Consider the following 10,547-nt stretch of genomic DNA (forward strand, 5'->3'; position numbering starts at 1 on the left):
AAATGTGACAAATAAAAATCCTCAAATCTTCATCTTGAAGTAGCTGTAAATATTTAGTTTTTTAGTTTAGAAGATGTTACAGACACAGAACAAGTCTCATGACTACCTTTAGGTAAATGTTTAAAGTTTGCATCTCTAATAAGGTGACAGAACAACAATTATAAATATAATCACTTTATAATATTACTCTCACATGAGGAAAGAGATTAATGCTGCGTTCCAGACACAATTTTGAGCACTTAAGTTACGACTTCAAGTCACGACTCACGACTTGGTAGCGTTCCAGGCAAAGTCACGAGCTGGCTCGCTAAACATTGTGCCGTTGGCAGGGTGCAGGTTAGGCTACCTAATGTTGACTTTAAGTGGCCAGATGTTTATACTTGTGCGCTGGTGTGTGCGTCGAGCAGGCATGTGTGTGTTTGTGTGTGTGTGTGTGTGAAAAACCCTTTACTCTCAAACAAAGAAAGACATTTTATCATTAAAATAGATTTTAGAGAAGAAACAGTAAATCAGTAAATCAGTAAAACATGTCGGTTATATTACCCCAAAGCTGATAAATCAGATAAATACCAAAGTTTTGTTTTATTCTGACAACAGTCTGAAGCCCAAATATATTGAGTTTATCACCAAATATGACAAAAAAAGTATTAAATCTGCATGTTTGAGAAGCTAGAAGCTGTGAATATATTTAGTATTTCTGCTTGCAAAAAAGAGACTTTTCTCTGATGAAAACAGACGCAGCAACTCAACATTACAGCTCCTCCCTCTTCCTCCTCCTCTTGTTGGTCTTCTTGTCTTCCTTGAGGAAGACTTTTCCATCGGCCTGCTTCCTCCAGCTCAGCTTGATGTTGTCGTCCAGCCCCTGGGCCCTCAGCTTCTGTTTCAGCTGACACACAAAACTTATCTTATCTCATTGTTTTTTTTATGAAGGTAAAACAGTATAAAACCTGATTTACCTGCTTCAACATGGCCTCCATCACAGCAGGGTCATTCAGATCCAGATTCTTCTTGTTCTCAAACTTCACTTTCATCACTTTCTTTGACACCACTTTGTAAAAATCAAACAAATTTCATGAGTTCAAACATTTCTGTGTGGATAATAATCAGCATCCTGATCATTCTTCATCATCAGTTTAAACAATAGATTCAACACTAACTCATCATCTGCAGCTGATCACCACTGCATGCTAACTTTACTAACTATTCCATAGAAATGATCCACATCATCATGTTCACATTTACTCTCCACAACCTGATGTTTTCTCTTGTTTTTGTGTTATTCCCATGTGATGCTAAAGTAAACCTGAATCTAAATGTAAAAGCTGTTTGAATCCCGGGTTAGCACTCACCTGGACCGTAGCAAATGAACGCTCTCTCCATGTCACAGGGCCAGTCCTCCCAGGCTCCTGATTGGCTGAAGTCTGCAGCCACACAAGTCTCTTTCCCGTTGTTGTTATCAGGTTGCCCTTTCTTCCAGAAGCTGAATGAGGAGGTACTTCCATCTGACCACTTCCAGGAGTCTCTGAAAAGGCCGATCCAGACCCAGTTTACTCCAATCACCCCAAGTAACTTCTGGTTCTCTGTCATGTTTCTCACACTGGGCAGGTCTGTGTAGAGAGCTCTGCAGTAGCTCTGGGCTTTAGTCCATGTGATAGGGGTGTTGATGACGACAAAAGTCACATTTGACCCTGAAAATGAAGCACAGAGAAGTGTAGAGGCAGCATAACATACAACCTCCTATCCATCCACATCTTTGATTCATGTCTTTATAATATCTAAAATAAATCCACTGAGATATTAAGAACCACATCAATAAACTAACTAATGAATAACTTTATGTCTTAACAGTCTCTCCACGTTAATACTTAATATCCTTAAATCTACAAACCAATAGAGTTTGGGCTTAATGTTTCAGGGTTATTAAACATACATGTTCTGTTAATATTGTAAGATGTGTGCACGTGAACATGCACGAGTCCAATCTCTATAATCTAATATGTCTTCCTCTGGTGGTGATGCTGATGAACCACTGAGCTGTTTTCCTGCTCTCATTCCTGCCGTCTTATTATCTGCTGCTCAGTCAGCTGTGAAGCTCTTTGAACGGCACTAACCTGTGTGAAAGCTGCTTTTTGTCAGAGTGACTGACTGATACTACAGAGGCCTGAATAATGAAAACAAAGAGGCAAAGAGAAGCAGAGAAGGGAAACTTCACTAGTTAATATTCTCACCTCTGATATCAGCGCAGACTGGAAACAGCCCATGTTCACAACTCTCGTCGTACCAGAGTCCATCAGGATCCATCACTGTGCAGGCGTTGTTACTGTATCCAACGTTTGGTTCTCCAACCCTCCATCGTCTGAACTCGGTCTCCCCGGGTTTGTAGAAACTTGTGTCTGACAGTGACCACCTCCAGGGGTTGGAGACATGGTCATCGTACAGTCCTATCCAGGCTCTCTGATTGTGATATAAAGAATTAGACTCTGCTCTAGCTTTTTGTTAAAGACCATACGTTCAACGAATCTTTCCATCTCCAGTCTTGATACTATCAGTCTGATCCTCTATGACTCCTTCATTCTGTTACCCTCCTTTAATAACTCATTATCAGAGATAGTTTCTGAGCACTCAAACTGATTTTCAATTAGCTTCTCGAGAACATAGATCTCTGTTGTTGTAAATACTGTTTTGTGATGTTTTAGTTTTGTTTTACTGCAATAGTTGTTTCTATGTTTTAATGTCTTGTATCGACTTCCTTCTATCCCTGCCTCTTGGCCAGGTCGTCATGTAAGTAAGAATTGATTATTGATTGACTTATGTGGTTAAATAAGGTACAATAATGAATAAATAAAATAAAAACATGGACTTCAGGAGATGTGTTTGTTATGTTGAAGTGATGGTGAACAACATCCACAGCCTTCGTTCTGAGTACAAATATATTCAAACGTTTATGTGAAGTTAATTTGAGGCTGGCCATCAATCGCACTACAGGCTGTAGTAGACCGCCGTTGCACAATAAGGAACATTTGGGTCTGTAACGTTACTCCCGGTAGCGCACAATTATCAATAATAATCACACTTCTAGTCCATAGGATCTATGTTTCAATGTCTTTCTAATACATAATGTTTTGTTTCCATCTCTCTGCTGCAGCTCAACAGGTCAACACTGTCTGCTGAAGGTTAAACTAAGACACTTTAGACTTCTTCTATATTTCAAAGATAAATATTGTACTTTTTACTGCTCTTCATTTAGTTATTCGTTCCTATGGAGGGTTTCAAACCTCCTGTCAGAAAGACTTTGAGATGAAAGAGAGAAAAGTAAACTCACGTAGCTGTTGTTGGAGTAGAACATGTTGTCTAAATCTGCCGTGTTGTTCAGGATCTTCATAACCTCCATGCTGTCTACAGTGGCCAGGTCTGCGTCTTTCTCTCTGCAGTATCTTTGGGCTTCAGTAAAGTTCTTCCTGTCATAAACAAAATAGTACTGACGTCCAGCAGCTGATGAGACAGCACTCAGTCCTGTAGGGACACACACACATTTAATATTAACATCTGTTTAAAGACATTTCGTATCACTGTGATATGGATAATATACAATTGTATGTTCTAGTTACACCAACAGCACCTGGCTTTGGATGAAGAAGTAGTTGAGTAAGATGGGAAATGTCAAATTAGGAAATCTCAATCAGCCTTGTTCAATATTTCAAAAAATATGGAAAGAATTTACAAGTTGTATAAAACTTATAATGAGTGAAAGTTGTGAAACATTTTCAAGAGACCCTATTCTGCTTTTTGGGACTTTTCCCGTTTTTTAGTGTGTTATAGTTTGTTTGTGAATGTAATAGATGCAGACCCGGCACCAGACACAAATTCACGGACAGGCATGCCATTGTTTTTGGGGGGGCACAAATTAAATAAATCTCATCATGTAACATTATCTTAATTATCTTCCAAATGAGCATTGAATGAATTCATACAGGTCTACATGTATGACAGATTTTATTTGGTATTGAAATAGGTAAGTCATGAACAACTACAACTAGCCTACCATTGCGCAGAACCGGCTTATACAGGACATGAAAAGAGGAGCGTTAGGGGCAAAGCATCAACTCAGAAACAGGCTATATCGTGTGGTATAACATTAAGCTCAATACCTCCCAAGTGAACTTTGAATTCATAAATGTCTAACGGTATTAACATAGCACATTTCGTATTGAAAGAGATAAAGCATGAACAACTATTACAAACAGCCTATGGCCTATACAGCGTATAAAAAGAGGGATAATTGTGTTAGCCTATATCATGGACAACATTGCGATACAAAATAAAAACAGGGAGAATAATGTAGGCCTTGGCAATCATTAAGCATCTTAATCATGAGTATTAACGTTACATTTTTATCACATTTTGGGTGTTTTTGAGGGTGTTTGTTTTACTGTCTCTCAGAAATCTTCTCAAAAGGCTGTTATTATTTTAATTATTTTAATAAAATTAAGAACAAACACCCTTTTTATTTGTATTCATGATTTATGTATATTCAAAACAATATATAATTTTTTTATTATGGTAGCTTATGGATAAAAAATGTTGTACGAAACAAAAGGTGGGATTGGTGACAGGCTTGTCAGTCGTCAGTTAAAAGAAAAAAAGCTTGTCCGTCCAGGGCGGTCACAGCTGATTCTGGGTGTGGCCCGGCCCCCTACAGGCCCCCATCCATTTTCTGCCTCTTATCTGGTCTGATTCTGAGAGGGAGTCCAGACGTCCCTCTCCCAGTCTGAGAGAGTCTGAGAGGGAGTCCAGCCAGACGTCCCTCTCCCAGTCTGAGAGAGTCTGAGAGGGAGTCCAGATATCCCCCTCCCAGTCTGAGAGGGAGTCCAGACGTCCCTCCCAGTCTGAGAGAGTCTGAGAGGGAGTCCAGATGTCCCTCTCCCAGTCTGAGAGAGTCTGAGAGGGAGTCCAGATGTCCCCTCCCAGTCTGAGAGAGTCTGAGAGGGAGTCCAGACGTCCCTCTCCCAGTCTGAGAGTCTGAGAGGGAGTCCAGATGTCCCTCCCAGTCTGAGAGAGTCTGAGAGGGAGTCCAGACGTCCCTCCCAGTCTGAGAGAGTCTGAGAGGGAGTCCAGACGTCCCTCTCCCCAACAACAGCAGACAGAAAGCTCTTTGTCTTCCACATACTCGGCTAACCTCAGAATTATTTTTAACTTCATGGAAATGTGTCAGACGCCACAATAATTTACATATCAGGCGAAACTCAAAGGTTCCGCTTTTTCAGATACTTGTTTGATGCCATTTTGTTGGACTAACACCATAATCAAAGTGAACACAACCTTTAGAGAATGATCCTGAGTACTTTCAACACAGTGATGACACTGGGTCCAAACCTAGTATGTGGCTGGACCGTATATAGAGACAGAGTCATCCACTGAGGGGGGAGGGGGGGTTGACTTGTATAGCCTGAAGTTTTCCTCCTCTTCTATTCCGTGTATATTTATATATGTCTAAAAGCTGCTGTGTGCTGATATTCACTACCAACAGGGTAAAGGACCCAGAACTTAAGTTTTTATAAGCTGCTGAATCAAAAAACTGAACTTTTATGAAGACAAAAGTTGAAACAGACGTGAAGAATCAGCAGAGAGAACGGAGAGACTGTGGGATCCTGACACCTAACGACATAACGTTAGCTTAGTGTGAGGATCCCACAGTCTTCCCATCCTCCCTCCTGATTCCTGTCAATGACGTCATCATCAACTCGTCAACAGCGACTTGACTTTCATTAGATTAGATTAGATTAGATTAGATTAGATTAGATTAGATTAGATCAGATTAGATTCAACGTTATTGTCATTGTGCAGAGTTCAAGTACAAAGACAACGAAATGCAGTTTGTGTCCAACCAGAAGTGCAAAAAGAAAAGTGCTATTTTATATACAAGTATAGACAGGACAAGAGATACAGTGCAGTGTAGACAGTTGGTTAACAGAAGGTGGTTTAGAGTAATATACATTAAATATTGTATTAAATAATATGAGCAGTTTATTAGCAGTTACCTTATAAGAGCAGAATACATATGGCTATGTAATATGGACAATGTATGAACAACATGTACAGATATGTGCAAAGCAGCAGTGCCATTATAATAGTATTATGAATAATACAGATATATATAGTGTAATATTATAAGAAAAACAGAATAAATATGGATATTTTGTATGAACCATATAGACAGATATGTACATTATGTACAGCTATGTGCAGTTTGTTAACAGTACCATTGTAGTGCAGAAACAGTAACATTATAAGAGTAGTGAGAATATGATTATGTATAAGTGGAGTTAAATTCATCACATCAGAGTCGACTTTAAAAGATCTGAAGTCATGCAACCCCTACTGCCCATAGGTGCTGCCTGAGCAGGCACAGCCCGCCCAGTGGCTTGTTTGAATTTGGTTGACCAATCACAACAGAGTGGGCCAGCTGACCAATCAGAGCAGACTGGGCTTTTCAGGTAGGCGGGCCAAGTGCTCAGAGTGTTTCAAGTGAAGGGCAGAATGGGAAACATTATAAGTTGTTGAAACATCAAAACATGTAAAATTGTAGTAGACCCCAACACAACAAATATGATGCTGAAAAATATTATAATTGGGGCTCTTTATGGTTTAAATTGAGAATGAATCCGTGAAATAAGACTTGAATATGCATGACTCAGCAAATGATGACAATACGGTGAATGGTGCTGAATTGGGATTCACACAAATATAATATATATATATATATATATATATATATATATATATATATATATATATATATATATATATATATATATATATATATATATACATATATATACTATATATTGAACTTAATGCCTTGAGTTTGGAGTTTAAGGAGGAATCGTGCAGTGGATGTCTTGTTTGTGTTCTATGCCTGTTTTATGATTTAACTTTCCTTTTTAACAAATAACCTACCTCTTTATATATTTGTATAGTGACTTTAGAGACTCTCATATACATATAAATATATATATATATATATATATATACAGTGCCTTGCGAAAGTATTTGGCCCCCTTGAACTTTTCGACCTTTTGCCACATTTCAGGCCTCAAACATAAAGATATAAAACTGTAATTTTTTGTGAAGAATCAACAACAAGTGGGACACAATCATGAAGTGGAACGAAATTTATTGGATATTTCAAACCTTTTAAACAAATAAAAAACTGAAATATTGGGCGTGCAAAATTATTCAGCCCCCTTAAGTTAATACTTTGTAGCGCCACCTTTTGCTGCGATTACAGCTGTAAGTGCGCAGGGTATGTCTCTATCGTTTTGCACATCGAGAGACTGACATTTTTGCCCATTCCTCCTTGCAAAACAGCTCGAGCTCAGTGAGGTTGGATGGAGAGCGTTTGTGAACAGCAGTTTTCAGTTCTTTCCACAGATTCTCGATTGGATTCAGGTCTGGACTTTGACTTGGCCATTCTAACACCTGGATATGTTTATTTGTGAACCATTCCATTGTAGATTTTGCTTTATGTTTTGGATCATTGTCTTGTTGGAAGACAAATCTCCGTCCCAGTCTCAGGTCTTTTGCAGACTCCATCAGGTTTTCTTCCAGAATGGTCCTGTATTTGGCTCCATCCATCTTCCCATCAATTTTAACCATCTTCCCTGTCCCTGCTGAAGAAAAGCAGGCCCAAACCATGATGCTGCCACCACCATGTTTGACAGTGGGGATGGTGTGTTCAGGGTGATGAGCTGTGTTGCTTTTACGCCAAACATAACGTTTTGCATTGTTGCCAAAAAGTTAGATTTTGGTTTCATCTGACCACAGCACCTTCTTCCACATGTTTGGTGTGTCTCCCAGGTGGCTTTTGGCAAACTTTAAACGACACTTTTTATGGATATCTTTAAGAAATGGCTTTCTTCTTGCCACTCTTCCATAAAGGCCAGATTTGTGCAGTATCACTGATTGTTGTCCTATGGACAGAGTCTCCCACCTCAGCTGTAGATCTCTGCAGTTCATCCAGAGTGATCATGGGCCTCTTGGCTGCATCTCTGATCAGTCTTCTCATTGTATGAGCTGAAAGTTTAGAGGGACGGCCGGGTCTTCGTAGATTTGTAGTGGTCTGATACTCCTTCCATTTCAATATTATCGCTTGCACAGTGCTCCTTGGGATGTTTAAAGCTTGGGAAATATTTTTGTATCCAAATCCGGCTTTAAACGTCTCCACAACAGTATCTCGGACCTGCCTGGTGTGTTCCTTGTTCTTCATGATGCTCTCTGCGCTTTAAACGGACCTCTGAGACTATCACAGAGCAGGTGCATTTATACAGAGACTTGATTACACACCGCTGGATTCTATTTATCATCATTAGTCATTTAGGTCAACATTGGATCATTCAGAGATCCTCACTGAACTTCTGGAGAGAGTTTGCTGCACTGAAAGTAAAGGGCCTGAATAATTTTGCACGCAACTTTTTCAGTTTTTATTTGTTAAAAAGTTTGAAATAGCCAATGAATTTCGTTCCACTTCATAATTGGGACCCACTTGTTGTTGATTCTTCACAAAAAATTACACTTTTATATCTTTATGTTTGAGGCCTGAAATGTGGCAAAAGGTCGAAACGTTCAAGGGGGCCGAATACTTTCGCAAGGCACTGTATATATATATATATATATATATATATATATATATATATATATATATATATACCACAAGCCACAAGGATATATACATGTGTAATAAAAGACTATAAACATTTATAAAACCTAATAAACACTCACCTGATGCAGCCATGATGAGCAGAAGCAGTTTGTCCATCTTGTCTGCTCTCCGTCCTCCTCACTGTGTGACTCCAGACAGGTCACTGCTCATATAACTCATCGTTCCACATGAACAGTGAACAACACCTCCGTATTGTTTGGCAGCATGCAACAACTATTTACATGTTAGGCAAATAACGGGCACAATCGACAAAAGAAAAGGTTCCTCTTTTTCTAAAACATGTTTGATGCCATTTTGTTGGCGTACAGCCATAAACAAATAGTTGTTTTTTTTATTTAAATTTAACCTTTCTTGACTCAGGCAAGTCATAAAGAACAGATTCTTATTTCCAATAGCAGCCGGGCAAAATGTCTTAAAGCATAACTCTCTCCATCCTCGTCTCTCCTCTGGTCCTCTCCGTCTGGGTCTGACTGCAGATGTGCAGCTGGTGAACTGACTTTCTACGTTTTACATTAACCTCCTTACTGCTCTCTCATGCAAAGCTGTTCCCAGGAACAATAACTTGAAGGGAAAAATAATTTGCCTGTCAGGCTTAAAGTTCTCTATGCATGAATTCAGCAGTTTTACATTTTACATTAAAGAAATACTTATTTTAATACATTGTAAGTTTTTCTTCTAGGGCAGCATTTCAGGCTCACCAAGACATGACGTGTGTGTGTGTGTGTGTGTGTGTGTGTGTGTGTGTGTGTGAGTGTGTGTGTGTGTGTGTTTGTGCGTGCGTGTGTGTTGTGTGCGTGAGTGTGTGTGTGTGTGTGTGTGTGTGAGTGTGTGTTTGTGTGTGTGTGTGTTTGTGTGCGTGCTTGAGTGTGTGTGTGTGTGTATTTGTGTGCGTGCGTGAGTGTGTGTGTGTGTGTATTTGTGTGCGTGCGTGAGTGTGTGTGTGTGCGTGTGTTTGTGTGCATGCGTGAGTGTGTGTGTGTGTGTATTTGTGTGCGTGTGAGTGTGTGTGTGTGTGTGCGTGTGTTTGTGTGCGTGCGTGTGTGAGACTTAAAGTTCTCTATGCATGAATTCAGCAGTTTTGCATGTTACATTAGTGTAATACTTATTTTAATACATTATACACTTTTCTTCCAAGGCAGCATTTCAGGCTCACCAGTGGTTTATTGTTTTAACCCCTGGGCATACAGATCATAATGACTGATAATATATGTTTGCTTATTCTGTACTGAATAACTGAATTTCTATTTTTGATGTTTGGTTTGATGGTTCAAACATGACGAGGCTTCCTCACGTCTGACTACAGCCACATGAAGCTGAGAACATCTGACCGAACAGCTGACTGAACTGTGATTGTTGTTAGTTGTCATGCTGATAACATGCGTCAGTGTCGCAGCTCGCTGGGAAGAGAGCGGCAGACGCTTGGATGTGATAGTACGTGTCCATTGTCAGCGTCATTTCCACGCTTCACATTCATTTTTGGGAGCAGCCGTGCAATGCATTCTGGGAGCGTCGCAGGGACTTTGGAGAATTGGGGCATCGAGTTGCCAGCTCCTCATTTGCATAAAGTTGAATCCAGCCAACTTTATGCAAATGAGGAGCATCCTGCTCGGCTTGCTGCATCTCAGAAGCTGACGAATATCTTTTTTCTTTGTTGATCTGAAATGAAGACAGATTCAGCAACTTCATGGCCTATTTCTCTCTTAAAATGTTTTCAGAAACACGTTTTGGTGAACTATTTTAGTAAAATATGAGATCGTACTCTGAACGAGCCGCCATCATGGTCGCTTTTGAAATTCGGGAGCAGCCAGACCCACATGACGCCACATGA

The 10,547-nt window shown here is 39.7% G+C and overlaps 1 protein-coding gene across 1 annotated transcript; it reads right to left on the reverse strand.

Annotated features, from left to right (window-relative positions):
* Window positions 1-612: 612 nt before the first annotated feature.
* Window positions 613-9,147, reverse strand: LOC120559369 (C-type mannose receptor 2-like). The gene is made up of 6 exons (XM_039801035.1): window positions 8,779-9,147; window positions 3,323-3,458; window positions 2,229-2,454; window positions 1,350-1,688; window positions 957-1,048; window positions 613-886 (listed from the first exon to the last, which is right to left on the reverse strand). Exons 2-6 carry the CDS (start codon window positions 3,389-3,391, stop codon window positions 752-754), a joined length of 861 nt encoding a protein of 286 aa, XP_039656969.1. The 5' UTR covers window positions 3,392-3,458; window positions 8,779-9,147; the 3' UTR covers window positions 613-751.
* Window positions 9,148-10,547: the final 1,400 nt, after the last annotated feature.

The sequence above is a fragment of the Perca fluviatilis genome, chromosome 5 (assembly GCF_010015445.1).
Source record: "Perca fluviatilis chromosome 5, GENO_Pfluv_1.0, whole genome shotgun sequence".
Taxonomy (NCBI): domain Eukaryota; kingdom Metazoa; phylum Chordata; class Actinopteri; order Perciformes; family Percidae; genus Perca; species Perca fluviatilis.

Excerpts from the sequence above, each read along its gene's own strand:
- LOC120559369 (XM_039801035.1), bottom strand. The coding sequence starts at position 3,391 with ATGGAGGTTATGAAGATCCTGAACAACACGGCAGATTTAGACAACATG. Across the intron at positions 1,049-1,349 it reads GTTCATTTGCTACGGTCCAG|TGGTGTCAAAGAAAGTGATG; the intron begins GTGAGTGCTAAC and ends ATTTTTACAAAG. Across the intron at positions 887-956 it reads TGGAGGCCATGTTGAAGCAG|CTGAAACAGAAGCTGAGGGC; the intron begins GTAAATCAGGTT and ends TTTGTGTGTCAG.